We start from the raw sequence: 26,246 nt of genomic DNA on the forward strand, positions 1-26,246 counted from the left end.
GTGCCCAACTACCCTCTGGGGGAAGAATCTTTTCCTAAGATCCAACCTAACCCTGCCCTGACACAGCTCCAACCATTCCCTTGGGTCCCATCACTGGTCACCAGAGAGAAGAGACTTCGTTTCCCTGTGGCACTTTTGCCTCATCAGCCTGGGTTTGAAAACACTTCCCAGCCCTTGGTTTTAGTTGTCATTCTCATCATCCCCCAAATCCCATTTCTCTGAGGAAGAATAAAGGGAAAACTAACCTTATTAGGCACATCCTGCCAGCATGTTCAGGAGAGATGCTGCTTTGAATGGGTTTCCTCAAAGTCTGTGTGTTTTCCAAGCGGGTGTTTGCTTTCTGAGGGTCCCTCTGAACGAGGCTGTGCCTCAGGGTGCCCTTTTCCTTGGCATTGCAGGTCAGCCTCAACGATTCCCACAATCAGATGGTCGTCCACTGGGCAGGAGAGAAGAGCAACGTGATCGTGGCCTTGGCCAGGGACAGCCTGTCTTTGCTGGGTCCCAAAAACAGCGATGTAAGTAATGCATCCTGGGGCACCTTCTCTGCTTCTGGGCCAGGCAGGCTGATGGTGGCTGCTGAGCTACAGCCTGACTCGCCCTTGTGTGCTGGGAAACAAAAGAGAGGCAAAAAAAAAAAAAAGTAATAAATAATGGGTTCAAAGCATGCTCAGGCAATCTCTAAGGCTTCCCCCGCCTTGGAGTTTGCTGAATCTGCCAGAAGGGAACCCAGAACTTTGCACTCCTCACTCTGGGGCTTCTCCTTGGCAGGTTTACGTGTCTTATGACTACGGGAAGAGCTTTAAGAAGATTTCAGAGAGGTTCAGCTTCGACGGGGGGAACAGCAGCGAGGTGGCCATCGCCCAGTTCTACCACAGCCCGGCTGACAACAAGAGGGTGAGGGGATGTGGCACCTGGGACAGCCAAATTCTTCTTCTCCAGACTTTACCCTCCCAAAGGCTCCCCTGGGGTGCCTACCTTTGTTGCTGCTGGTGTGATCCCTGCTCTGACCTCCTGCTTTCCCTCTTCCTTGTCCGCTCCTCCACTCCCAGTATATCTTCGTGGACGCCTTCGCCCCGTACCTCTGGATCACCACCGACTTCTGCAACACAATCCAGGGCTTCTCCATTCCCTTCAGAGCAGCTGATCTCCTCCTGCACAGCAGGAACCCCAGCCTCCTCCTGGGCTTCGACAGGTCTCATCCTAAAAAACAGGTGAGCACTTGTGCTGAGGTGGGAAACCGGCATCCTGCCTCTGCCCTGCTGGGACATTCCCCTGGCCTGTCACGTCCCCCACAGCTGAGAGTCACCCTGCCTTGTGCCAGGGCCATGTGGGCTCATGCTTTGACTGTTCAGGGTGTCTGATCTCGGACTGATGCATGCAGAGCTGTCCCAGTTTGGCCAGGACATCCCCTTCCCTACAGTCTGTCTGGCTCCTGAGCTCTGGAGTAGCGAGGATAAAGTACCTGCAGGGTGGTTGCCTTATTTCCCAACCCTTTTCCTTCATTGATGCTCCTGACTGTATTGATCCCCCCAGCTCTCATGGTCAGAACTCTCCCCAGAGCTCTGGCAGCCGAGGCAGGATGACCTCTGCAGTGTTTCCTGTGGTTTGGCTTTGGACCTTGCACAACAAACTGCTTCCTGAATACAAACACTTCTGTTTTCCCTGGAGCTACTGGGTAAAGACTGTAAATAGTTACAGCACCTTCAGGTAGACACAGGCAGCACAAGGAAAACCTAGAGGTGAAATAACCAGGGTAGCACATGCACAGTCTGTGCTGTTTCCAGTCTGGTCGTAGCAGGGTGAGTGCTGGGATGCCTTCCAGGCATCCAGGGATGTCAGAGCTGGGCAGAAAGAAAAGGAAAAGATCCTATCACTCCTCTTGACCTTGACATTCCTGATGCCTGCAGGTTTGCAGCAGCAGCATGTCGCTCTGCTTGGGGGTTTCACACCTCTGAGGGGGGTGTGAGCTCCGCCCAGATATTTCCCCTTGCCATCGCACTCCACAAGGACATTATAGAAATTCATTTTATTTCTGAGTTAGTGTAAAACCATGTGGGGTCAAGAGACAGTGGGAAATCCTTCTGGACAGGCTAAAGGACAGTTTTTTTCCTTTTTTTGGGTTATTCTACTGCTGCTTGCTAGAAAGGTTGCTGCTGCTCCAGGAGCTGCCACAGAAAGAGAAGTCATGAGAGTAGTCATGGATGGATGCAGGTCTACCCTGTCTGAGATGGGGTCTCTTAAAGGGCTGGGTCTGTTTGTGTCCCAATCCCACTGGCATCTTTGTCACGGCAGATGACATTTCAAATCCCACCTTTGTCATTGCAGCTCTGGAAATCGGATGATTTCGGCCAGACCTGGATAATGATTCAGGAACACGTCAAGTCCTTCTCGTGGTACGTATCCCACCCGTGCACACAGGACACCCAGGGCTGCTGCACATTCCCCTCTTGAAAGGGGATACCCACTGCTCTGTGAGCATGGAGGTGCCACCACCACCTCGTTTGTCCCCCCCAGGGGGGTTGAGCCCTACGACAAGCCCAACACGGTGTACATCGAGCGGCACGAGCCCTCCGGCGCTTCCACCGTCATCCGCAGCACCGACTTCTTCCAGAGCCGGGAAAACAAGGAAATAATCCTGGAGGACGTGGAAGACTTCCAGCTCAGGGACAAATACATGTTTGCAACGAAGTCTGTGGTAAGTGTGACATGAGGAATTCACCGCTGAGGGGGAGGGTTGGGTACAGAACCACAGCGGGGCAAGAGCATCTGCCAGGGGTGATGTTGCTCGTTGCTGCACCTGACAGCTTCCAGAATTCACGTTTAGCTTGTCACATAGGTGTCACCAGGCTGCCTGCAGCTGCCATCCCCCCCTGGGCTCGCACTGCCATGGACAAAGCAATGCCTGCCCGTGGCACTCGAAGCTCTGGTGTTTCCATGCTCCTGCCTCCTGGCAGGCTGGGCAGAAGTAGGTCAGCCTGCAAAGTGCTGGGACCCGGGGAAAAACCACAGGATGCCTGGGAAGGATGTTCGGGGTGGGGGTGGGAGGGAAGGGGGGATGTGGCTCAGCAGCTCCGTGGTTGGGAGGCCGCTTGTCAGAGACGATTACCGTCAAACGTGGACTAGGTCCAAGTAGCCTAATGTGCTACAGCCTGCAAAGAAAGCTGGTTTTCCAGTTTGCTTTCCTAAGAAAAGGGGATGTGGGTGAGCAAAAGCGGTCTTTTGGTCCCCCTGTAGCCAGGGCCCCCCCTATAATTTTTACAGTTTCAGACAAACCTGAAAGAAAAGCAAGAAAATGTTTGTGCTCTCTCTGAGGGCAGGTCCTTTTTAGATGATTGGAAACATGATGCCAGAGGGATAAGTCCTGATCCTTCTAGAATTCAAGGAGCAGTTTTCTAGCATTGCCTTCCACCCCCTGAGTGCTTAAAGAAGGAGCCTTTTCCATTTAGGGGTGACTGCTTGCAGAAACACATCGAGTCTCCTAGGCAGTGTCACCTCCAGCCACAGTGGTGTCCAGCACTGGCAGGGGACGTGTTTGCAGAGCAATTCCAGTTTCTCAGGAGTCTCTCTTGCAGGTAGTACAGCCTGTAACTCCCAGGGCCTGGCCCCTTGGCTCTGTGCCCGGGCTGTGGTTTGCAGGAGATTTTATCAGGGCTTGTTGGTGGTGTTGGGTGAAACGCTGGAGGTGGTTTGTGTCTCTGCAGAGAAGCCTCTGGGCTTGCAGGCAGCGTCCTGGAAGCACAAGGCGAGTTTGAACTCAATTTGGGGGTTCTTTGGAGCTTTTTGTGCTTCTGGAGCACTCAGGGGTCACAGGGGGAAGCACGTCCTGCTTTCCCCTGCAGCTCTAATGACTGCTGTTACACTGAACATCAGTGAAATCACCCAAGGCAAGGCTGCTGGGAAACACTGAGGCAGAGGGAGGCTGGCTGGAACCCCCTGGTTTGGCAGTCACATTCTCAGGTCTGAAATCAGGCACTTGCCTCAAACCTGGGCTGCAGCAGGAGCAGCCCTGGGGAAAGGCCAGGCTGGGTGGCAGAGGCTCCCAGGGCTCTGACTCCTGCTCCTTTCTGTGGGAGGCACGGTTGCTTAGCGATACAGAGCCTGGGAGAAACCAGGCCGCTTATTTTTGGAGCCTAAATCTGGGTTTAGGTTCTTACCACTGGCATCCTGTACGAAATAGGTTGCCCCCCAGCTTTTTGCTTTCTTGGCTCCGCGCTGGGGCTTCTTCATGTTGTGCAAATCTTTAAAAAACAAAAACAAAACAAAAAAAAAAAAAAAAAAGAAAAAGGAAGGAGGAAAGGGCAGTCTGCTCTGCAGAAAAAGGAGGAATTAAAACCAGCCCCCTTACCCCCACCTGGCTGGGCAGAAAGGGCAGTTTGCCTCCTTGCTGAGCACTGGCTGTGGCAGTTTAAGCTCCCATCATCAGTCCCAGCGGCCACCACGCTTTGCCCTCGTGCAGGAAGGGGCAATGGGTAATTGCAGCCTCTGGGGATGAGGGGGATTTGGGGGGGTGAGAGCCACTCCTAACAGGTCCCTGTGCTCTGCACAGCGTTTGCTTGGCAGCTCAGAGCCGCCCTCAGTCCAGCTCTGGGTTTCCTTCAACCGCAAGCCGATGCGCGTGGCACAGTTCGTCACCAAGCATCCAATTAAGGTAAGTGGTGCTTTCTGAGCAGCCTCCTCTCTCCCTCCCGTGCCAAGGACGCCCTCCAATATCAGCAGCGGTTTGCTGCCTTCCACCAGGCACTGCAGGAGTGGGAAGGGACCTCGTATAACCCTGCTGGGGGGTTTGGCTGAGGACAAGCTCACGTTAGGGGGATCTTGTGGTTCATAGGGTGGTCCTTGGACAGTCAGCCAGCTTCCTCCAGCACTGGGGGTGGAGGCTGGCATAGCAAAGCCCAGATTCCCAGAGAAGGGCTGATCCCACTGCTCTGACTCTGCTTTTGGGGACCTTACCTCTTCCCATGGCGTGGGGTGCAAGGTCACCCAGCACACTCTGGCTCCCCTGGCGTGGCCTGTGGCATCCAGTTCTCTGCAGGGGGAGGATGTCCAGGGTCTGCAAAGGGTCTGGGGTCCACGATCCAGGTGTGCTGAGGTGTCCCCAGGCTGGTGAGGATGCAAAAGGGCACAAGAAGCAAGTCCTTGGTGTTAACACAGAGCAGTTTGGCACCCCAGCCTCAGTGGGTGCAGGCAGAGAGATCCATCACTGATGGGGCTTTGCTCCCGATGCTGCTTCTGGGGGGCTTTGCCCGGTGGGTTGTGCAGGGCAGAGGACAGAAATCACTGTGGGAGAAACACAAAAGAGAAGAGCAAAGTGAACAGAGTGGAAAAAACACCAAAGCGGGGGGGGAAGAGTGCTTTCAGCTAGGTAGGAGGAAACTAAACCAGGCTGTGTGTGCCCACACATGAAGCCTTCTGGCCTGTTCTTTGTGCCCCAAAGGAATATTACGTTGCTGATGCCTCGGAGGACCAGGTGTTTGTGTGTGTCAGCCACGACAACAACCGGACCAACCTCTACATCTCGGAGGCAGAGGGCCTGAAGTTCTCCCTTTCTCTGGAGAATGTGCTGTACTACAGCCCGGGGGGAGCTGGGAGCGACACCTTGGTCAGGTAATGTGGGACCCACCCAACCACGCCAAGAGCGTCGGCCGAAGGCTGCGTCATTTCTGGCCCTGTTTCATCCAAGAGCTGACAGCTCCCCGTGTTTACCGATGCCAGCTCTGCCTCTCCTCCCAGGTACTTCGCCAACGAGCCCTTCGCTGACTTCCACCGCGTGGAGGGCGTGCGGGGCGTGTACATCGCCACGCTGATCAACGGCTCCTTCAGCGAGGAGAACATGCGCTCCGTCATCACCTTCGACAAGGGCGGCACCTGGGAGCTGCTGCAGCCCCCGGCTCAGACCCGCTACGGGGAGCACATCGACTGCCAGGTAGCAGCACAGGGGGGAAATCCATCCCAAAAGCGCCCTCGGCCCTCGGGGAGGTGGTTGAGTGGCGGTGGCGGGGGTTGGTGGTCGGACGTGGTGATCGTAGAGGTGCTTTGCAGCCTTCAGAGGAGGCTGAAACGTCAATCCCAACACGAAGCCCTTTCCAAGGGGAGAGGTTCTGGTGGGTGGCCAGTTGGCCCTGAGTCAGCAGTGCCCTGGCAGCCAGGAGGGCCAACCCTGTCCTGGGGGTATCAGGGAGGGGATTGTCCCGCTCTGCTCTGCCCTGGGGCGGCCTCACCTGCAAGGTGGGGACAAATTTTTGGGGACACAATGGAAGGAAAGTGTTGAGCCATTAGAGAGAGGTTAATGCCACGGTGGTTTTGCTTTCCCAGCTTTCCCAGGGCTGCTCTCTCCACCTGGCCCAGCGCCTGAGCCAGCTGCTGAATTTCCAGCTCCGTAGGATGCCCATTCTCTCCAAGGAGTCAGCACCAGGACTGATCATCGCCACCGGTACCGCTTCCCTTCCCTTGGCTTGGGGTTGGTTGTTGTCAGGACACGAGGAACTTGGCAGCATCTAGTTTGTTACAAGCAGGTTATAAAATGCAATTAAATTGTTCCTTTTTGCTGTCCTTTCTCTGCTGCCAGTCCTCATACAGTAATTACAAGCATGAACATTTTTACTGCAGCGCAGTGACGTGAGAAACCTGCTCTGTTCTGATCTCCTTCCCTGATCCACGTGAAGGGTTCCTTGAAGATTCAGAAATTCCTGTTTGTCTCGCTCTTTTACTGAGGAACACACGCATTTTTGTTTGATCATGTTTACAGCCATGGGTTTTTCCCCATCTGCTTTTAAAACGTGCAATAGTCTTTAAAATATTTGCTTTGGAAGGGATTAATTTACAGTGTGAAAAATCGGCTCCTTAATCAGGGGCAAAAATAGTTTTGGAGGTGTCTGGCTTCATTCTTAGCAGTCAATCTGCATTTCACAAGAAGGATGACTTCTCCCATTTTTCCTAGGCTCCATTGGCAAGAACATGGCAAGGAAAACCAACGTCTATGTCTCAAGCAGTGCTGGAGCAAGGTGGAGAGAGGTAAGGCTGCTCTTGTGCTCACAAATGATATTAAAGGTGACCTCCACGTGAATCCAAGAGCTGGAAGGTGCTGAATGTGCCTTAAAACCAAGGCAGAATGGTGTGCAGGTGAAGGACCAGGCGTGGGTTGGTTGAAGGTGAACCTCTTGGTGTAAGTGGTGGATTTAAAAGCAGGAAAGCTCTCTCCTCTGTTTCTCTCCTTCACCTGGCTGGATTTGCCCTCAGCATGGGTCACCTGGCCTCTTTTAGACGGGGCTGACAGCCAGGACTTTGTACGTGGGAGTGTCTGGAGAGGCTCCGGCGCCTTCCAGAAAAACGGGATGTTGCCCTGGGTTTATGGGGAGCTTGATTCTGTTTACTGAGTGGATATTCTGGTTTGTGGCAGTATTTGTGGTCTGCCTGTGCGCTCTGCAGCCAGTGTAAATGTGGTATTTCAACATCTGCAAGCTATTTAATCCTGGGAATTGAGCAGCCTCCTTCTCCTCCTGCGAGTGCTGTGTGGTCTGGGTGAGGTCTGGGCAGCTGCAGCGGCGGTGGGGACACACCACGGGTCTGGCTGCTGCCAAAGCGACTGTGGTTCTCCAAAATCCTGTGGGGAGCAGCCACGGAGCATCCAGGTATCCAAAACCCAAGACTTTCAGGTGCCAGCCTCCCCTGGCTCAGCGGGGTTGCCTTGAAGAACAATTAAAACGTGGCAAGGAAAGCGCTGACCCACAGGGAGCAGCACCCAGCCCTTGACTGACCTGGGCTCTTTGTATCCTGAGCAAAGGTGCAGAATGACCCAGTAACTCCTCAGCTGAGAAGCAGCAGCCCAGCTCCTTCCCCCCCAAGCTCTGGCAACAAGCAGCAGGCTGGAAGGCTCGTTGCTCTCCGCATCACTGGTGTGGTCCCACAGCACGGAGAAGAAAGAAACAATACATCCAGTGCCCTGTATAACAACGTTCCCCAGGCATCACAGCACGTCCTGTGAACAGAGTCAGGCGTGGACATGCTGCCTGTTTTCACCCAGAGCTGCACTGAATAGGAAACCAGAAGTGATTTTGTGGTGGAGGTGAGCGTGAAATACAAGTTTCTTGCCATGGGATGGATGTATAAATCCTCTTCAGGACTTGTTTCTGCATGCCATGGCCCCACTTCTGTTTGAACATTCAGAAGACCTTCCACAGCCCAAGAACTAACAATTCTCTGCAGTCTGAGGAGGTACTGAATCTCTGCCAAGTGCTGGGAAAGCCTCTCAGACATGACAAATGAGAGGGGCAGCGATGGACTCTGATTTCATGTCATGGCACTTCTTCCATTGATTCTTTCCCTGCACCCAGAGCTGGAGGAGCAGAGGCCAGAGCTCAGTGCAGCACTTACACTCAGCTATTAGGGAAACTGGGCTGGCTGCTCTCATCTGCAGATGTTGTCCCATAAACACTTCAATCTCTGGTGCCTCCAGATACTTGGTTTGGCCCGGGCTGAAACATCAGCTCAGGTCAGGAGGTGTTTTTCTGACAAAGCACGCTTTCCAGCCATTTCCCCTCAGCTCAGCACGGCTCTGATCAGCCCTCAGCACTGTTTCTCTTCCAGGCACTGTCTGGACCCCACTACTACACCTGGGGTGACCATGGGGGCATTCTCGTGGCCATCGCCCAGGGCACCGAGACCGACCAGCTCAAGTAAGTGTCAGGGCACAGGGATTGCTCCTGTGGGATGGGAGAGAGTGCCCTGCAGCAGGCAGGAAATGCCCCTGGCACCTCTCCCAACCTTCTTTCCGCAGGTACAGCACAAACGAAGGGGAGACCTGGAAAGTGTTCACGTTCTCGGAGAAGCCGGTGTTTGTGTACGGGCTGCTCACCGAGCCGGGGGAGAAGAGCACCATCTTCACCATCTTTGGCTCCTACAAAGAGAATGGCCACAGCTGGCTCATCCTGCAGATCAACACCACGGACGTGCTGGGTGAGGGGACAGGTGGCAGAGCCACTGCTGAGGGTGGCTGTGTCCAGAGGGGCTGCGGTACCACCGTCCATGCTGGGGTGCTCTGTCCCTCGTGTCACTGCTGCTGAGGGCACTCGGATTCCCAGTGCTCTGCCCCTATCCCTTCCCTCCTCACCGAGGAATTTGTTAAAAAGGGGAAAAAAAAAAAAAAAAAAAACAGAAAAATTCCTTCTGAAGGCTTGTGCCTATGAATGTTTTATAACCCATTTCAGCTTTGATTGCGAGGCAGCACTTTAATCAAAGCGCAGTTAAACCCGGCAGAGGAATTTACTTGACTAAAATTTATAACTGATTCCCCTGACGTTTTGTTGGGAACGGATCTGTTTGGTAACCAGAACGACTCCATTTAAATGAGGCATCACAGATTCACTGTCGCTGCCTCCTGTCACCGCGTGCCGCTGCACGTTCCCAGCTGGAATGCTCCTGGCTTTGCCTTTTCCTTTGGGACAGAGCTAGAGCCTTGCAGATTGGGGGAATTCTGTCATTTTGGGACAGGGAAGAGAAGGGTGTTAGTGTGGTGTGGGGCTGGATGCCTGCCCTCCTGGGGGGAGAACAATCCAGAGGATTTTTCCTGCTTTAAAACAGGGTGTGGGGCTGAAGACGTGGCAGGTCCAGGATTCCCACCTTTTGGGCTTGTTTTCCTGGGGGGCTGCAAGGACTGCACCTTTCCATACCCCAACCTTGTTCCTTCTCTTAGGGGTCCCTTGCACAGAGAATGACTACAAGCTGTGGTCACCCTCCGACGAGCGAGGCAACGAGTGTTTGCTGGGGCACAAAACCGTTTTCAAGAGGAGGACTCCTCATGCCACCTGTTTCAATGGGGAGGATTTTGACAGGCCTGTCATGGTCTCCAACTGCTCCTGCACGAGGGAAGACTTTGAATGGTAAATACCAATTAATTTCTTGTAGTCTGGGATGTAAGTCTGAGATAAGTTATCTGTGACCAATCGCTCAGAGTGAACAAACACCCAATTTCTGTGGCTCTCAGTGTCGCTGCCTCATTTTATAGCAAGGAGGAAACTGAACGGACTGAAAACATCCTTTCGTTAATGACACGGTGTGAGACTTAATTAATGTCTTTAGAGCCTTTTGGGAGCCTCTGAAAGGTTCCCTGGAAGAGGAAAGTATTGTTACTCCCTCACCTTTCAAATGATGGCAGGCAGTTTCTCATCGCATTAAGAGATCCTCCACCAAAAAGCTTTGTGAACCTTCAGCCCCAGGGATGCAGCTGGCCCTGCTGTATCACTTTGCCTGCAATTTGCACATTACTGACACTGGGTTAGGATCAGGAAACACGCTCTGGCAGTGTGCTGCAAAGGTTTGGGGTTAGGAAGTGAACTGCTTTTCAGGGACTGGGCTTTCAGTGGAGCTCACACCAGACTGCTCGGGCCCAGATCTGCCTGTCTAATGCTGAGACAGAGATTAAGTCTGGCTCACCATGAGCAGACTGAGAATAGGGCTGGTGGGATCCAATCCCTGCCTCGGAATCGCAGCTCCCTGCAAAGTCAGATTGACACAACCCCTTCCACAGCATTTTCCAAGGAACAGCCGCACTTTAACTCCCTTTTTACCAACAGCACAAGCCAAGAGACAGAGCGGTGACCTAAGCCAGCCAGGAGAACTGGGGCTTGCAGCCAGGTTTTCAGAGCACACTGGCTCAGCTCTGCCTTGCTGCCTCATCTTCCCCAGCCTGCCCAGCCACTGGCAAACTTATTTGCAAAATGTTCTTGAAACGTCCTGTCTGGCTCTGAGAAATCATATGCAGCTAAATGCTGATAATAAGTGAATGGTCTTCTGAGACACTCTGGGTGCTTAAAAATTCCGTGCAAAAGTAGAGCAGAGTCATAGAATAGGATGGCTGCATTTTTTCCTTCTCCCTTACACCTTTCTTCTCCTCGCAGTGATTTTGGCTTTAAACTGAGCGACGACTTATCATTAGAAGTTTGTGTCCCTGACCCTGAATTTGCTGGGAAACCCTACGACCCACCAGTCCCTTGCCCTGTTGGCTCAACCTACAAGAAGACTCGAGGGTAGGTGCTGCACTTGGGAGGGCAACCTGATCTCCCAAAAGCTGGTATTTATCCTACTGGTGATTCAAAAAAACCCCAAACAACCACAAACCCCACAATGAAAACGCCCCACGAGTGCCAGTAAACAACTGGCATGTTTGGACATACGTTGCAATTAAACACTGCTGCTTATTCAGGCTGCACAGGATGGTCTGTTAAGAGTTTCCATGAGATAAACTGTGTGTGTTTGCAGCTACAGAAAGATCTCTGGGGACACTTGTGCGGGTGGAGACATCGAGTCGCGGCTCGAGGGGGAGCTGGTGCCGTGCCCGCTGGCTGGTGAGTACAGGGCAGGATTGCTTCTGGGCACAAGGGCTTCATTCATAAAACCCCTGGCTGGTGCCTCAGGGACCATGCAAAAACTCCTAGAGGGCTCTCAGACAAAACCTGGGTGACACAGGAGCCTCGGTGGGTTACGAATCATCAGCTCCTCTCCAATGGCCAGAGAGCAGCGTCAGCCCACGGTGCAGAGCCCTCTCTGCTCCTGAGCCCCTCGGGGCAGGCTGCAGGCAGGAACCCTCTTATCCTGATCATGTCCTAGCTGTAGCTGGTGTGAACCCAACCAGACAGACAAGAATTAGATCAAGGATATCCCCACCTTGGAGAAACCCTTGGGAAGGTACCACCCTGAGACAGCCACTGTATGCGGCTGAAGGATGGTTATTTGGGGCCAGACCAGGGCAGAGCCTGCCCTTCAGCCCTCATGCCTGCCAGACTTCACCCCCACCCTTATTTTCCCCTCTCAAACATACAAGGCACTGAAGCAGTCTCATGCCCCTGTGCTGCCAAAGTTATTTGCATTCTGCTCATTACAGCTTTAATTTAATCTGCCGTCACGAGCTGCGTGATCAGCATGCTGCTGTGCTGCAGCTCCAGAGCCTGAGGCAGGGCAGGGGCTCATGTGAGGGCTGGGGCAGCTGAGACCACCAGCATGAGGTTTCCTTGCACTGCCCTAAGATTTTTCAGGGTGCAAAAGACATTCCAGGTGCGAAACAGCCCAGGGAAGCCTTCCCTCCGCTGGGATTCTTGCCAACGCCGTGCTTAGTTTTACTCCTCGTTCAGAGCCCGACACGTTTTTTCACCCCTCTGAGCCCTCTTGAGCTATTTGGAGAGCTGTGCTGGTCATGCTGAGAAGGGCCCTGCTGATTGCAAAATAAACCTGCTGTCCCCACCGGGCTGCCCTTTGAAGTGCAGTGTTCCCAGAGTATTTGCTGATCGTCTTCAGATACGTGTTGTTGGCTCGCACCATGGTAACACTTTCATGTACAGTATCTGTTTCATATCTCCGTATAATCTCATTAGGGATGCACAGCCAGAGTTACTTACTGACATTAGCTTTACTCATTAATAGCATTATTGGACTTGACCAGCAGTGTTGCTAATGCCCAGGAGACTTTGTCCTGGCCCAGGATCCCATTACGCTGGATTTGACACAATTCAGACACAAAACCCACCCTGGGATATTTCCTGCGGTGCCAGCGTCCCTTAACACTTGCAGATTTACACCACTCCCACCTTTCTGACGGGGTTTTTGAGGGAGAGGAGATCACTATTTTGTTTCTGATTGTGGGAAGGAAGGGATCACACTTTTGCTGGCCTTTCCTCCTCCTCCTGGACCAGACAATGGCCACAGTGTGTCCCTGGACCCATGTTCTCATTAACCTAATCCCAAGTGAGACAAAACATCTTTGCCTCCCTGAGGTGCCAAAAACCAGGGGTCAGAAAATACCTGCTAGCTTTTTTTGCCCCTTGAGTAGCCACTAAATCACGTTGTTCTACTGGCTGTTGTTGCAGAGGAGAACGAGTTCATTCTCTACGCCACCCGCTACTCCATCCACCGCTACGACCTGGCCTCGGGCGTCAGCGAGGAGCTGCCCCTGGCAGGGCTCAGAGGGGCAGTTGCCCTCGACTTTGACTACGACCACAACTGCTTGTACTGGGCTGATGTCACTCTGGACATTATCCAGGTGAGCCAGGGGGTGGAGAGGCTGCCGTGGGTCTGGCTGCCCCTTGGCATCACCTCCTTGCACCGGGGTGTTTCACCCACACCCCGAAATACAAATGTTTGCCTTGGTGCTGCTCCCCTCCCAGCTGTCTGTCTCTGCTTGCCTTGCACACCTGACCACGCTCTCACCTTCAGCCCGAGGAAGTTCCTCATCTTTTATTCTGATTATTTATTTATTTTTTTTTTAGCGTCTTTGCCTCAATGGCAGCTCTGGGCAAGAAATAATCATAAGCACAGGGCTGGAGACAGTGGAAGCTTTGGCTTTTGAACCCCTCAGCCAGTTGCTTTACTGGGTCAACGCTGGGATTCCCAAAATTGAGGTACGGCTCAGCCCACCTGTGCTACGGAGACGTGACTGTGGCAGAGCGTATCTTATTAGGGAGCTGTAATTACCTGCCAGAGATTTCATGCCCCTTTAAAGCCAGTGTAGTAAACACAGCCCTCCTGGTTTTGGTTTTTGGCTCAGGTTGCCAATCCAGATGGAGACCTGCGACTCACTGTCCTCAACTCCTCCATACTCGAGCGACCCCGAGCCCTCGCCCTGGTTCCCCGAGACGGGTAAGAACGAGCATCACAAGTGGGTGCCCTGGTGTTCCCCAGGGGAGCCATGCTGATCCTTCACCGCTAACAACACAAGGGAGAGGGCTGCATGGACGTCTGGGAAAGCCAAAATGTGGGCACAGACACAGCACAGCGTGTCCAGCTCACAGTCCTTCCCCCTGGAGCCCACTCTTGCCGTCACATGCCCAACTAAGCCACCTCGGAGCAGAGATCGCAAACTGTTTATTCTTTCCTGCCCATACCTATCTACTGGTAAATAACTTTTCCTGCCAGTAGAACTGGTCTGGTCAGTGGGCAAAGCTGCAGTGAGGCGTGAGAAACTAAGCTGAGCTCGAATCCAAGAGCCCAATCTAAGCTGTTGTGCCTTTCTGAGCGGGGTTTTGCTGCGGCTGCAAACGCAGCTCTGACAAACCCGAGCTGTCTTCGGGCATCTGTGCCAAAGTGAAGCAGTTCACAGCAAGGTGAACCTGCAGCTGCACTCATACCACGGAGCCTGCAGCTGAATGAGCCTCTGTGCTGCTCGTGGAGCTGCTGGTGGCGTTCATTAGAATTGCAGAGCTCCCTTTTCAAAGGCACGGCGTGCAGGAGACAGGGGAATGCAAAGCAAAGCCTTCAAACCTCTGCTTCTGCAGCCTGGTTCCCTCTGATGAGCTGTTCCTGGGATGATTTGGAGTAACCTCTCTGCCTGTTGTCAGGTTGATGTTCTGGACGGACTGGGGGGACTCCAGAGCTGGGATTTACAGGAGTGACATGGACGGGTCCCTGGCCGGGTGCATCGTTTCGGAGGGCGTGCGGTGGCCAAACGGCATTTCCGTGGATGACCACTGGATCTACTGGACCGAAGCCTACATGGACAGGATCGAGAGGGTGGATTTCAATGGGATGCAGAGATCTGTCATCCTGGACAGCCTCCCTCACCCTTATGCCATTGCTGTGTTTAAGGTTTGTTTTCCTGTTTCCATAGCGTGCAGGCTCTGAGCTTGCACTCTCAGTGTCCCCCCAACATCCAGGTTTTAGGGGGGCTTAGTGCAGGTACCGCTTGACAAGCACGGCCCCAGTGCTGCTGCTCCTGAGACTAAGAGCCAGGCCTGTGTTTCAGAATGAGATCTACTGGAATGACTGGTCCCAGCTGAGCATCTTCAGAGCATCCAAAACCAGCGGCTCGAGAATGGAGATCTTAGTCGGCCGATTAAATGGGATCATGGACATGAAAATCTTTTACAGAGGAAAGACAACGGGTGAGTGTGCAGATGAGCTTTCCTGCCATTTGGAAATGTGTTCATCCCCAGTTTCCAAAGGTTCCCAGGCCCTCCTGGCCATATCCCCATTCCTGCAGGGTTTGAAGCTCTCAGGCACAGTCATGAGGATTGAGTTCCATGAGTGTTCTGTGCTGCTTTTTGGCTGCCAAGAGAGATAATCCAAATCAGGGAGAGAGCTCACAGGGCAGGCACCTGTGGTGGCACCTCACTTTAGGTCGCAGACCACAGCCTTTCCAAACAAAGTGCTGTATGGGTTAAAAAATAATAGTGTCTTAGAGCTGCGTCAACTTTGTCCTCCAATTAGTCCTCCATCTGAGCTGTGATAAGGCAGCAGCAGCCCCTGTGTGATGAAAATGCTGATTTATACCCGTTTTCAGAGGGGTACAAGACCATCAAGGGGCTCTGTAGGAGACTGGGAAGAGGTTTAAGCTCCCTGGAGCAGATGGCTCAGTGCATTCCTGAGGCCCCTCAGCACCCAGCACTGCAGAGCGAGCTCCAAATCCTGGGCATGGCAGCTGAAATTGGGTGTTCCCAGCCCTCTGTCCTGACAGTGCCCCCTTTCTCCTCTTCCCTGGCTCCAGGGGAGAATGCCTGCATCTCCAAGCCCTGCAGCCTGCTCTGCCTGCCCAAGTCCAACCACGGCAGGAGCTGCAAGTGCCCTGAGGGGGTGTCCAGCACCGTGCTGCCCACGGGGGAGGTGAGGTGTGACTGTCCTCGTGGCTACGTCATGAAGAACACCACTTGCATGAAGGAAGGTAAAAACACTCTGTTCTTGCTTCTGCCTTGTGCTGAGAGGCATCTCCTGCCACTGGGAGGGGTCAGCGTGACCTTCTCTCCGTTGAGAAGAAGTGGGGCCTGTTTCTAAAGCCCAGCTTGTCTTGGTTTTTCCCTCCTGCACCAGAAAACACGTGTCTGCCCAACCAGTACAGGTGCTCCAATGGGAACTGCATAAACAGCATCTGGCAGTGTGACAACGACAACGACTGCGGGGACATGAGCGATGAGAAGAACTGCCGTGAGTGTCCTGCAGGGGTGGTGGCCTGTCCCAGGGTAGATGTCTGGTGTGTTGGCACCGCACCTGATGCTCTACGCTGCCTTCACAGTCAGGGTCAGCAAGAGAGGGTGTAACTCACCTCCTCTGGTAGGCATCCAGCTGGATGGGTTGGCCAGTATTTCCCCCTCGACCAGTTCAGGGGTCAGTGTCTAAAATTCCGTGAGACTGATGCCAACTGTCCCTTACAGAAATTGTCTTCTGAAGCTAATTGAGGGCACAGCCTCTCTGCACTGAGTACACACACTTAGGCAGCAGAAACCATTGTCTAACCACCACCTTAACCTCCTTCTCCTCCTCCTTCCCCTCCCCTCTCCGTCAGCCACCACCGTGTGCGACGCCGAGACCCAATTCCGCTGCCAGGGCTCGGGGACCTGCATCCCACTGTCCTACAAATGTGACCTGGAAGATGACTGTGGGGACAACAGCGATGAAAGTCACTGTGGTGAGTGCCCTCACTGCAACCTCCTTACCTGTGCAAGGGTGGAAAGCTGCTCTGCAGCGTCTGTGCTGCTCAGAGCTGCTGGATCTGGATGCCTGGGGAATGCTTTAAGACAAGGCAGTCAGATCCCGCTGTTTATCCAGGCTAACAGCTGCCTCCTCATCATTTACTGGCTGCTGGGAAATGGGGGACAGGACTATCATTTACTGGGTGCTGGGAAATGGGGGACCAGGACCATCACATACTGGGAAATGAGGGACAGGAGAAGAGAGTGAGGCCGTGTGCTGGTTCTTCTCCTCTCTGGGACATTTCTGTGTCATTGCCATCCAGCTGCCCCACACTGCTCCTTGGGTACTCTCCATGACCTGCAGCCAAACATTTTGCTTGCAGAGGCCCACCAGTGCAGGAATGATGAGTTCAGCTGCAGCTCAGGGATGTGCATCCGTCTGTCCTGGATGTGTGACGGTGACAACGACTGCAGGGACTGGTCTGATGAAGCCAACTGCACTGGTGAGTGCTTTGATGGGACAAGTAACCCTCTTCTGCAAACACTCTCTGCTCACAGCCTGTGATACATTGGCCAGCACCTCCTGCCTCAGTTTCCCTGCTCGTTAGAGCATCCAGCAGAGCTCACCTTGGGGTGATGTAATGCTCCAAAACCCCAGGGTTCCTCTCCTTAGGCCTCGCTGGGAATTTGCTGACAGCTTTGAGATGCTCACACAGGGATCCAGCTTTGCTTTTCACTTGCAAGGTTGCACCAACAGGCACTGGAATGGGAAGCAGCTCTGTGGCTGCCAAGCAGCCAGAGGATTCTTCTGGCAGAAGAGGCTCCCCTGTTGCAGGAAGGCAGCAATCAGGCCAGTGTGCACTGGCAGCATTTCACAGCTTCAATCTGTTTTCCTGCCATTAAGTATTGGTGCAGAAAACAGGCACGTTCTTTGCAGCTTCTCCACGATTAATTGATCTGAAGAAGAGGCAGATTTAGCTCAGGAATTGTCTTCTAGCAGCCTCACTGCTTCACAGACTTGAAAACCTAAGGGGAGTGTCCTAAGAGGGAGTCACACGTGGAAGACCTGCTCTTGTTTTACTTTCAACTCATATTGATGCAACCTGGCTGCCAGAAATAATATTATTCCTAGTTTGTGTCTCCTGCGCAGCAAGTCCTGTGAGCCTCACTCTGTCTTTGCAGTTTAAAGTCACAACACTCAACAAACCCTCATCACTGCAGTGTGACACTGATGTTCCTCAGCAGCCTCCTGAGGTTAACACCCACACAGAGCCCTTTTCTCATTAGAAAAGCCAACAGATAACAGTGTTTTCTAGTGGAAAAGACTGATACAAACAAGCAAAACAAACAAACAAAAAAACCCAACCAAGCCAAAAAACCCCAGGTATTTGCATGAGAAGAGACTTCTGAGAGTATCAGTCCATCAGTGAAAGACACTGTATTTATAAAGTAATACATGGAGTGCTTCAAGGTACAAACTGTGGTTTCCATGGCATGGGGTGGAGATCTGATGGGCTGATGGGGCTGGGGGAGCCCTTTGGGGTGCACAGGAACCCTTGGGAATGCTGGCAGCAGCTTTGCTCCAGCTGCAGCCCAGAGCCATTGGGACAAACAGAGGCAACAGGTGCTGTTTGGGGCTCTGGCAGGAGGATTTGGGAGATCCCTTTCAGGTCTCCAAGCTGTGTGTGTGTGTTCACCCCTGAGGCATTTGCTGTGCCTCGAGCACACGGGGTTATAGCCCTGGGGATCCTGGTCATTGGTATTCCGAGGAGCACGGCTTTGGGAGAAGGTTTAATTTATATTGCTATCACTTATCTCTCATATGAGTTCCTCCAGAGAGAATTACTAGAGGAAAGGAACCTACTTCAAAAAAAAAAAAAAAAAGGCACATTGGGTTTGTGAAGCCCTGAAGCTGAAATTATCTAAGAGGATCACAGTTATTGGAGGAACATTCCGTCTGACTTCACCGGCTGCAATTATTGCGCTTATCTAAAATAATTACATTTCACGCTGAATACCTAATAGAATATTACTGCCACAAGATTGTACTATTTTGAAATATCTGCGAGTGCATGTCACTCTCTAACCTGAAACTCGGTATCATGCAATTTAATTAAGTTGAACATTGCTTTTCTCAATAACTCCGAGCGCTCTCCTGGTTGAAGAGCAGCGTTTGTCTCCAAAGTGACAACACAGGTTCAGCTTCCACCCAGTTGCCCCACGGGCAGATATTTCCCTGACAGGAGCCTGAGGAAAGCCTCCAAGGAGAATTGTATTTCTGGTTTGCTTTGGCAACTCAGAAAAGCCTTGTTTGCCTTAATTAAGGGCTGTCACTGAGTTTGTCCCGCCTGGCATGGGGGGACTCTGATGCTCTGCCAGGGCTTGCCACCACTGTCACCTTTGCCTGCACGCACCAAGGACTGAGATTAAAGGGAAAAGAGGCTCCTGAGTGTGGGAGAGCTTTGGGAGGGCTGCAGCCTCCAAAAGCCATCTCTGAGGCAGGAACGAGCCATTCCTCACAGCAGGCTTGTGAGCAAGCGTGGCATGGAGAGGAAGAGACCTGGGAGAACCTGGAACTCGTGGAATTCTCCTGCCTGGGGTCCATGGGGTGGTTGTTTGTGCTCAGTGGTGGGACCTGCCATGGCACGGGGTCCTGGTGCAGGTGGAAGAAGTTGGGTGTGGGGTGGCGTGACCCGACTCATCACGTGCCACAGCTCAGCAGGGATGTGGTGACAGCCCAGAGGGGACACCCCACACTCAGGTGTCCCCCTGGCTCTGGTTTCAGCAGTTTATCACACCTGTGAGGCCTCCAGCTTCCAGTGCCAGAACGGCCACTGCATCCCACAGCGCTGGGCTTGTGACGGCGACGCCGACTGCCAGGATGGCTCTGATGAGGACCCCTCCAACTGTGGTAAAGTGTGCTCTGTGGGTGGTAAAGCGTGCTCTGTGTGTGGTAATGTGGCTCTGCCACGGGGTGGGAGGGATTTCTGCATGCCCACTGAGATAAACCAGCAGCCAACTCAGGGCGATGATCCCCCTCCCTCCGAAAGCAGGCACAGGGCGAGGGCAACTGGGGCTGTGCCGTGGCTTTTTGTGGCTAACCAAACCAGCTTAAAAAAAAAAAAAAACCCAAAACAAACCACACAACATCCACCCAATTCTGAATTTCAGAGAAGAAGTGCAATGGCTTCCAGTGCCCCAACGGCACCTGCATCCCAACCAGCAAACACTGCGATGGCATCAACGACTGCTCTGATGCCTCGGATGAGCAGCACTGTGGTGAGTACCAGGGCCGTGGGGCCCCAGCAGCCACGGCTGGCAGGCTTTATGCTCTGCCAAAGCTTGTCTGGGTGGGAATAAAGCCCTGGAGAGATAATGGGAAAGCCTTAGTTAGCATTCACCAGCCCCAGGGGAAATCGGCGGGTCAGCGAACGGCGCAGTTGTCAGGCTGGGACAGACAGGGAGGGCACTGCCAGGGGCTGTGCTCAGGGAGGTGACCCACCCCTCCTTTTGGGTTTGCACCCTGATGTGTTATTGGGTGAAAGCAGCCTGTGCAGGCACACAGCTCATGTGCAACTCAAGACGCTTCCCGTTTGCCTTGGGAACGTTCGGTACGTTCCTGAAATCCCCCCAGGTCTGTGCAGACCCCCGGGGTGGAATTCCTGCTGTCAAGGACAGCAGAGGTGCCACCCCCACTCTCTCCTGACCCTCCAGAGCCCCTGTGCACCCGCTACATGGATTTTGTGTGCAAGAACCGGCAGCAGTGCCTGTTCCACTCCATGGTGTGTGACGGCATCATCCAGTGCCGGGACGGGTCAGACGAAGATGCCAACTATGCTGGCTGCTGTAAGTGTGACACTGGGCATCTCTGCTAAAGGAGGGTTGGACAGAGAATGAAACCAGAGGCATGGACAGAACCAGGGTACCAGAAAGCTGCCAGATCTAAGAGGTGGCTCTGGAGTGTAACGCTCTGCTTGTTAAATCCGTGATTGCCTCTCAGTGTGCTCCTCTCAATGATGAGTTTCCTTCAGGCCCTCTGTGTGTACACTAAACCTGTCCATGCTGCCCTGCAGCCCAGGACCCCGAGTTCCACCGGACCTGCGACCAGTTCAGCTTCCAGTGCCAGAATGGGGTGTGCATCAGCCTGGTGTGGAAGTGCGACGGGATGGACGACTGCGGGGACTACTCCGACGAAGCAAACTGTGGTGAGCAGCACCCCAGGGTCTCCTGTCCCTGCAGTTCCAGCCTCTTGAGAATTCCAGGAGCGTGGAGTACCAGCTTCTTCACGTTCTACACGTGTGTACACGTGTATTCCATGGGCACATCACAGTGTGTCTCGTGTGGAGATCAGTATGATTGCCCTCGTCCTGCACACTGAAAATCCAGTGCAGCTGGCACATCTTGTGCTTGACTAAGTCATACGTGACCACATTTGCCGCACAGACTCCCAGCCCAAAGTAGAAAGGTGGTTTCCAGCCAAACTCAATATTTACTGCATTTCCCTGGGTGGCTGTGGGAGCTGTACCCAGCCAGGCGAGGCAGCTGCGTCTTCATTTCAGACTTGCAGGGTTTTCTTCTCCCTTTCTGCTGTGCTCTGGTGGATTCTGCTGTCAGCTCCGGTTCTGAGATCACGGGTGGTGTCTGGCCACAGTCATAACAGTGGTGGCAACAGGCCTAGTGAGGGCTGGGGGATGCTGGAGATAAAGAAAAAGGCTCCTGCCCGTGCTGGGTGATATTTTCAAGGCCAGCCTGAGATGCTCCCACATCTCAGCTGTGCTGAAAAATGCTGAGGTAACTCTGGGGCTCACAGGAGTCTCCTCTCCTTGTCAGAAAACCCAACAGAGGCCCCGAACTGCTCCCGGTACTACCAGTTCCAGTGTGGGAACGGGCACTGCATCCCCAACCGGTGGAAGTGCGACAAGGAGAACGACTGTGGGGACTGGTCTGATGAGAAGGACTGTGAGGGTAAGGACACGCAGCACCCTGCTCTTCTCTGGGTTGTGACATGCTGAAGGACCACCGGCAGCATCAGCTGCCTTCCCATGGGGCTGCTTGGGACAGCCCACAGCAGCCCCTGTGCCTCCAAAATCCCCCATGAACGGGCTGAGTGTGCACCCTTTCACTCTGCGTTTTTGGAAATCCTGATTTCCAAAAACCTGGAAACTCTTGATTTCCAAAGCCGGGAAGTGTTTTCACCAGCTGTGTGCAGATGACAGCACCGGGCTTGTGATGCCTCTCCTGCTCCTCTGCTGGCAGCGGCCGGGGCATGCCAGGAGCGGGCACAGCCTGCAGGGAGCTCAGCTTGGCTCTCCCCCTGGGGTGTTTTTAGGTTCTCCAGTTCATCCCATTACCACGCTGGTCCCACCGACGTGTTTGCCCAACCATTTCCGCTGCAACAGCGGCTCCTGCGTCATGAACAGCTGGGTGTGCGACGGCTACAGGGACTGCACTGACGGCTCTGATGAGGAGGCCTGTCCCACCCCACGTGAGCTCTCCTCTCCCCCACCCTTCCCCTCTCACTGTAGGATCTGATAGCTGTGTCAGGAGAGGGTTAGGTTGGATATTAGAAGAAGGTCTCTTTCCTCTGGAGGGTGTTTGGCACTGAACAGGCTCCCCAGGGCAGTGGGCACAGCCCCAAGGCTGCCAGAGCTCCGGGAGGGTTTGGAGGATCCTCTGGGGCACAGGAGGTGGTGACTCTTGGGGATGGGCCTGTGCCCATCCCCCAGGAGTTGGACTCGATGATCCTTGTGGGTCCCTTCCAGCTCAGCTTATTCTGTGACCCTGTGATCCCTCTCTGCCTGGGACACAGCTCCAGCTCCACTTGCAACCTGAGCAGGACATTCCCTGCAAAGCAGTGGCTTTTCCAGCCCTCTGCAGTCAGGAGAGAGGATGGCTGAGGCGCCATCCCAGCATCCACCATCCACCTGCTAGACGGGAAGAGATTGCCATCTAGTGGAGTCGGGACCCGGGGACGGGCTTTGGTCCCTCCTGGTTTCCCCACGGTTTTTGGATGGTTTCCTCCCTTGCTCTGCGTGCAGGACCCAACGTGACAGCCACCTCGCCGGCGCTGCCGGGGCGCTGCAGCAGGTTTGAGTTCGAGTGCCAGCAGCTGCACAAGTGCATTCCCAACTGGAAGCGGTGTGACGGCGTGAGGGACTGCCAGGACGGCACGGACGAGAGGAGCTGCCGTGAGTCAGGGCAGGGGAGAGGGTCCCACCCGGCTCCTTCCCTTGGGAAGCTCCTGGTGAGGAGAGGGGAGCTGCTCAGGAGTTTTGTTGCTGGGGAAATCCTTGCGGTGAATGCAGTTTCACGGGAAAAAAGGAATTAAAAGCCCGAGCAGTGCCATTGCCATTAAAAGTCCAGTTGTTGTTTTCCATGGGGTAAGCTGCAGGTTCTTCTGATGCCACCATGCCAGGACAAGACACATCAGCCTGAGATCCCTCTCTGACATGCAGCCAGCCCATTGTCTGCTTGGGAAGCAGCGCTGGCACTGCAGACAGCCCAGTGAGGGAACTTCCCTGCCTTGAGTCCTGAACTGTTCTGCCTTTTGCAGCCACCCAGAGCACCCTGTCGTGCCCTAATGGTTACAAATGTGAGGATGGAGAGGCCTGCATCATGCTGACAGAGCGCTGTGATGGATACCTGGACTGCTCAGACAGCAGTGATGAGAGGAACTGCACCGGTGAGCAGCAGCCCCCTCCCATTTCTCGTGCCCTGCTCTGTCAGCACACAGGGCTGCTCTCCTGGACACGAGACCTTTCACTCACAGCATCCTTGACTTATCTGCCTCTGTTCAGTTGTCCAAGCTACTGCCTTATCCATTTATCACTGGGACAAACTCCACATCCAGCTTCTACGCTGGCAATTTGTCTTCCAGTAGCCCCAGGCACCGAAAAAAAAAATCATTTCAGGACAGTGAGGAGCAAAGCTGTCTATTTTACATGGCCCACAGGGGAAGCAATAGTCTTTTGCTCTCTCCCCCTTTGCAAGGTGACCCTGGGAGATGTGGCACGTGTCCTGCTGCCATCGCTGGCCCTGCCAGGCTGGCCCTTGGTGGCTCTGTGGAGGCAGGGGGGGCACAGCCCGCCCTGGGCAGATAACGGCGGTCGATCGCTGCCTCTGGCCATGAGCTCCAGCTGCCCTCCCACTGAACTGCTTGGGGGGCTGAGCATCAATCAGGTTTAGTTCTTTAATTAAATATTGATTGGGAGAGGCTGGTGGGTTCAGGGCAGGGGGAAGGAGCTGCTGGGATGCACAGCTTGGCTGCTGTGCCAAGGGGAAAGCATCTCCTTCCCCTCGGGTAGCTTGTCCTGCTGTGCCTGCCCATGGGCCCTCTGGGTTTCATTTCCAGCTGTTTAGGGGAAAAAAAAAGCTTTTCTCAGGGGGGTAAGGAGATGCTTGCATGGTGCAGAATAAAGACAACCAAGGCATTTTAGGTAGGACTAAGAGTACCAGGGGAAAATTCCTGCTCTGAACTGCCTTCTGCCAGCCTGCTGTTTTCCACTGATAACCCCCACCTAAACCACACACCTCATCAGAGTGCTGCACAAACTCCCTTCAGTCAGTGCTTGTTGTTTGTAGAGAGAACAGGCCTTTTCTGGGCAAAAGGCCTGCTTCCCTCTGGCAGACTCACTTTCCCCTTTGCCTGCTCAGATGACACAATCGTGTACAAAGTCCAGAACCTCCAGTGGACGGCTGATTTCTCCGGGGACGTCACCCTGACGTGGGCCCGGCCAAAAAGGATGTCCTCCACCTCCTGTGTCTACAACATCTACTACAGGTACCTCACCCCCTGCACTGCATGACTTGTTGCTGTGTTGAGTAAAAGCCAGGAGAAGCATGAGCACAGGTATCAGGGTGCCTGTGTTTGCTGCAGAGAACTGTACAAAATCAAGCCTGAAAGATGCCGTAATTAAGGTCTGCTTGGAAAATCTGCTAAGATTTGGTAGCAAAGGACACCCAAAATAGGTGTAGCTAGAGGGCATTTGTGACAGACTGTATTTGTTTCCTCCATGGCTGTTTACTCTGACAGTAAAGTAGCTATAGTCTTCTTTTTCCCCACTTGGATCTTGCCTTTGTATGACCATTAACAACAAGAACAAAGACAATAAATTAGAGCACAGCAGTTATAGAAAAGCTCAGAGGCTTTTAAGTCACCAAGCTATGGTTAGTTTAGGAGTTTAGGCTTTCCAATAGCATCTTTTCAATCTGATGGTGTGGCTTTACCAAAAAGAAAGCTTTTAAAACACATAAACAGGTAAATGGTTCCCACGTTCTGGGACAAACTGCGCCACTGAACACCATCCTGACCCGAGGTGTGGGACTCTCTCGTGCAGGATGGTTGGAGAAAGCGTTTGGAAGGTTTTGGAAACCCACAGCAACAAAACCAACAGCGTTTTGAAAGTCCTCAAGCCTGACTGTACCTATCAGGTGAAGGTCCAAGTGCAGTGTCTGAGCCGGGTCTACAACACCAACGACTTCATCACACTGCGGGCACCTGAAGGATGTAAGCAGAGCTGCCCAGCTCCTAGCAGTGCCCTCATTCATGCTGCTTTGGCTTAGAAAGTGGATACCACACAGGTATCCCTGTTATGAAGAAAAAAAGGCCTTTCCATAAACTCTGGAATTGTGCTGGTCTGGGAAAAAGGACCATCCACCCCTTTGTCCCAACCTTTCAGGGCAACCTTGATTCTCCTTGTGGGATCTGGACACACCACAGTGACTGCCACTAACTCCTCTGTTTCTCTCCCTAGTACCAGATGCTCCCTTCAACCTCCAGCTGTCCCTGAAAAGAGAAGCTGAGGGTGTGGTGGTGGGCAGCTGGAGTCCCCCCGTGAACGCCCACGGCCTCATTCGGGAATTCATCGTGAGTCCTGCTGCCCCGTGGGGTGGGGACAGCTCAGTGGGAGGGGGACAGCAGGACAGGCTGGCCTGTCTGAACACAGGGGGGTGGGCCTGCAATAGGACTCTTTTTGTAGGACATATTCTGAGAGCATTGGGCAAGTCAGGAGAAGAAATGATGCAGGGCTGCAGGCAGCGGCACAGCCCTCGGGGTCATCATTTCACGCCTGGCTCCCTCTCTGAGCTGTCCTACTCCTTTCTGCTGACATTTGGCACAGAGAAACCCTGTGGTGTTGCTGTCTGGGGAGCCCTCATCCCTTGTTTTGGTGCTCCCAGGTGGAATACAGCAGCAGTGGATCCCAGGAGTGGTCGTCCCTTAGAACCACCCAGAACTCCACGGAGATCAAGAACTTAGAGGTCAACACGCTCTACACAGTCAGAGTGAGTGTTTCCCCAGCTCTGTCCGTGAATGTTCTCACCACTTTCCACTAAATATTTTAAGTCCTGGCACAGTTAAGTACTTGCTAAAAAGATGTCTTGTTAAAATCCTGCCCTTTAATGCCAACCCACACCAGGGGCTTGGCATTTGCACTGCTAATGTATATAGTTTCAAGGCCTAAATTAAGGCCCTTGATTTGCTCCTTCTCCCAGAAGGCCAGGCTGTATTATAAAACCCTCACTCCTAATTGCCCATTCCAATGTCACTGCAATTGCACTGGATCTGGGCCAGAGATAAATTTGGTCCTTAGTGTATCACTGGGAAAAGAAGCAGAGATCTGCCTGTGGGGAATGTCTGCACAGGGGAGAGGTTGTGTAATTATAAGCAGAAGCAATAGGGATAGGAAATGAAAAGTCTGCACAGTTAGCCCTGGGAAATGTGTGCTTTGCCATTGTCCATCCTCCCTGTGCTGAGCGAGTTCTTGGGAAGTTCACTGGGAGGTGGGATAAACGTGCCCCCAAAATTATTCTCACAGCTGATTGGAGCCAGTCTTTCCTCCAGTGGTATTCCTTCCCAGTATA

The 26,246-nt window shown here is 53.3% G+C and overlaps 1 protein-coding gene across 2 annotated transcripts in view; it reads left to right on the forward strand.

The window, feature by feature from the left end:
• SORL1 (sortilin related receptor 1) overlaps positions 1 to 26,246 on the forward strand; it is a 42,529-nt gene that overhangs the window by 9,299 nt on the left and 6,984 nt on the right. The window contains exons 2-37 of one of the 2 annotated variants that reach the window (XM_027901774.1): positions 399 to 515; positions 769 to 894; positions 1,050 to 1,211; positions 2,326 to 2,393; positions 2,515 to 2,695; positions 4,547 to 4,648; positions 5,435 to 5,604; positions 5,731 to 5,923; positions 6,313 to 6,430; positions 6,938 to 7,011; positions 8,584 to 8,672; positions 8,774 to 8,952; positions 9,689 to 9,875; positions 10,893 to 11,021; positions 11,254 to 11,339; positions 12,855 to 13,027; positions 13,254 to 13,385; positions 13,532 to 13,623; positions 14,322 to 14,568; positions 14,726 to 14,864; positions 15,467 to 15,640; positions 15,787 to 15,900; positions 16,259 to 16,381; positions 16,769 to 16,888; positions 19,171 to 19,296; positions 19,557 to 19,664; positions 20,100 to 20,231; positions 20,459 to 20,590; positions 21,216 to 21,350; positions 21,715 to 21,870; positions 22,424 to 22,573; positions 22,939 to 23,067; positions 24,039 to 24,165; positions 24,722 to 24,891; positions 25,139 to 25,251; positions 25,563 to 25,667. In XM_027901774.1, the coding sequence (XP_027757575.1) occupies positions 426 to 515; positions 769 to 894; positions 1,050 to 1,211; positions 2,326 to 2,393; positions 2,515 to 2,695; positions 4,547 to 4,648; positions 5,435 to 5,604; positions 5,731 to 5,923; positions 6,313 to 6,430; positions 6,938 to 7,011; positions 8,584 to 8,672; positions 8,774 to 8,952; positions 9,689 to 9,875; positions 10,893 to 11,021; positions 11,254 to 11,339; positions 12,855 to 13,027; positions 13,254 to 13,385; positions 13,532 to 13,623; positions 14,322 to 14,568; positions 14,726 to 14,864; positions 15,467 to 15,640; positions 15,787 to 15,900; positions 16,259 to 16,381; positions 16,769 to 16,888; positions 19,171 to 19,296; positions 19,557 to 19,664; positions 20,100 to 20,231; positions 20,459 to 20,590; positions 21,216 to 21,350; positions 21,715 to 21,870; positions 22,424 to 22,573; positions 22,939 to 23,067; positions 24,039 to 24,165; positions 24,722 to 24,891; positions 25,139 to 25,251; positions 25,563 to 25,667 (4,851 nt within the window). In that variant the 5' untranslated portion in view covers positions 399 to 425. The remainder of the gene's footprint in view (positions 1 to 398; positions 516 to 768; positions 895 to 1,049; positions 1,212 to 2,325; positions 2,394 to 2,514; positions 2,696 to 4,546; positions 4,649 to 5,434; positions 5,605 to 5,730; positions 5,924 to 6,312; positions 6,431 to 6,937; positions 7,012 to 8,583; positions 8,673 to 8,773; positions 8,953 to 9,688; positions 9,876 to 10,892; positions 11,022 to 11,253; positions 11,340 to 12,854; positions 13,028 to 13,253; positions 13,386 to 13,531; positions 13,624 to 14,321; positions 14,569 to 14,725; positions 14,865 to 15,466; positions 15,641 to 15,786; positions 15,901 to 16,258; positions 16,382 to 16,768; positions 16,889 to 19,170; positions 19,297 to 19,556; positions 19,665 to 20,099; positions 20,232 to 20,458; positions 20,591 to 21,215; positions 21,351 to 21,714; positions 21,871 to 22,423; positions 22,574 to 22,938; positions 23,068 to 24,038; positions 24,166 to 24,721; positions 24,892 to 25,138; positions 25,252 to 25,562; positions 25,668 to 26,246) is intronic. The other variant, XM_027901775.1, reaches the window with a different exon arrangement.

The sequence above is a fragment of the Empidonax traillii genome, unplaced genomic scaffold (genome assembly GCF_003031625.1).
Source record: "Empidonax traillii isolate 1590-97213 ecotype Southwest subspecies unplaced genomic scaffold, ASM303162v1 scaffold812:size654646, whole genome shotgun sequence".
In the NCBI taxonomy this organism is placed as follows: domain Eukaryota; kingdom Metazoa; phylum Chordata; class Aves; order Passeriformes; family Tyrannidae; genus Empidonax; species Empidonax traillii.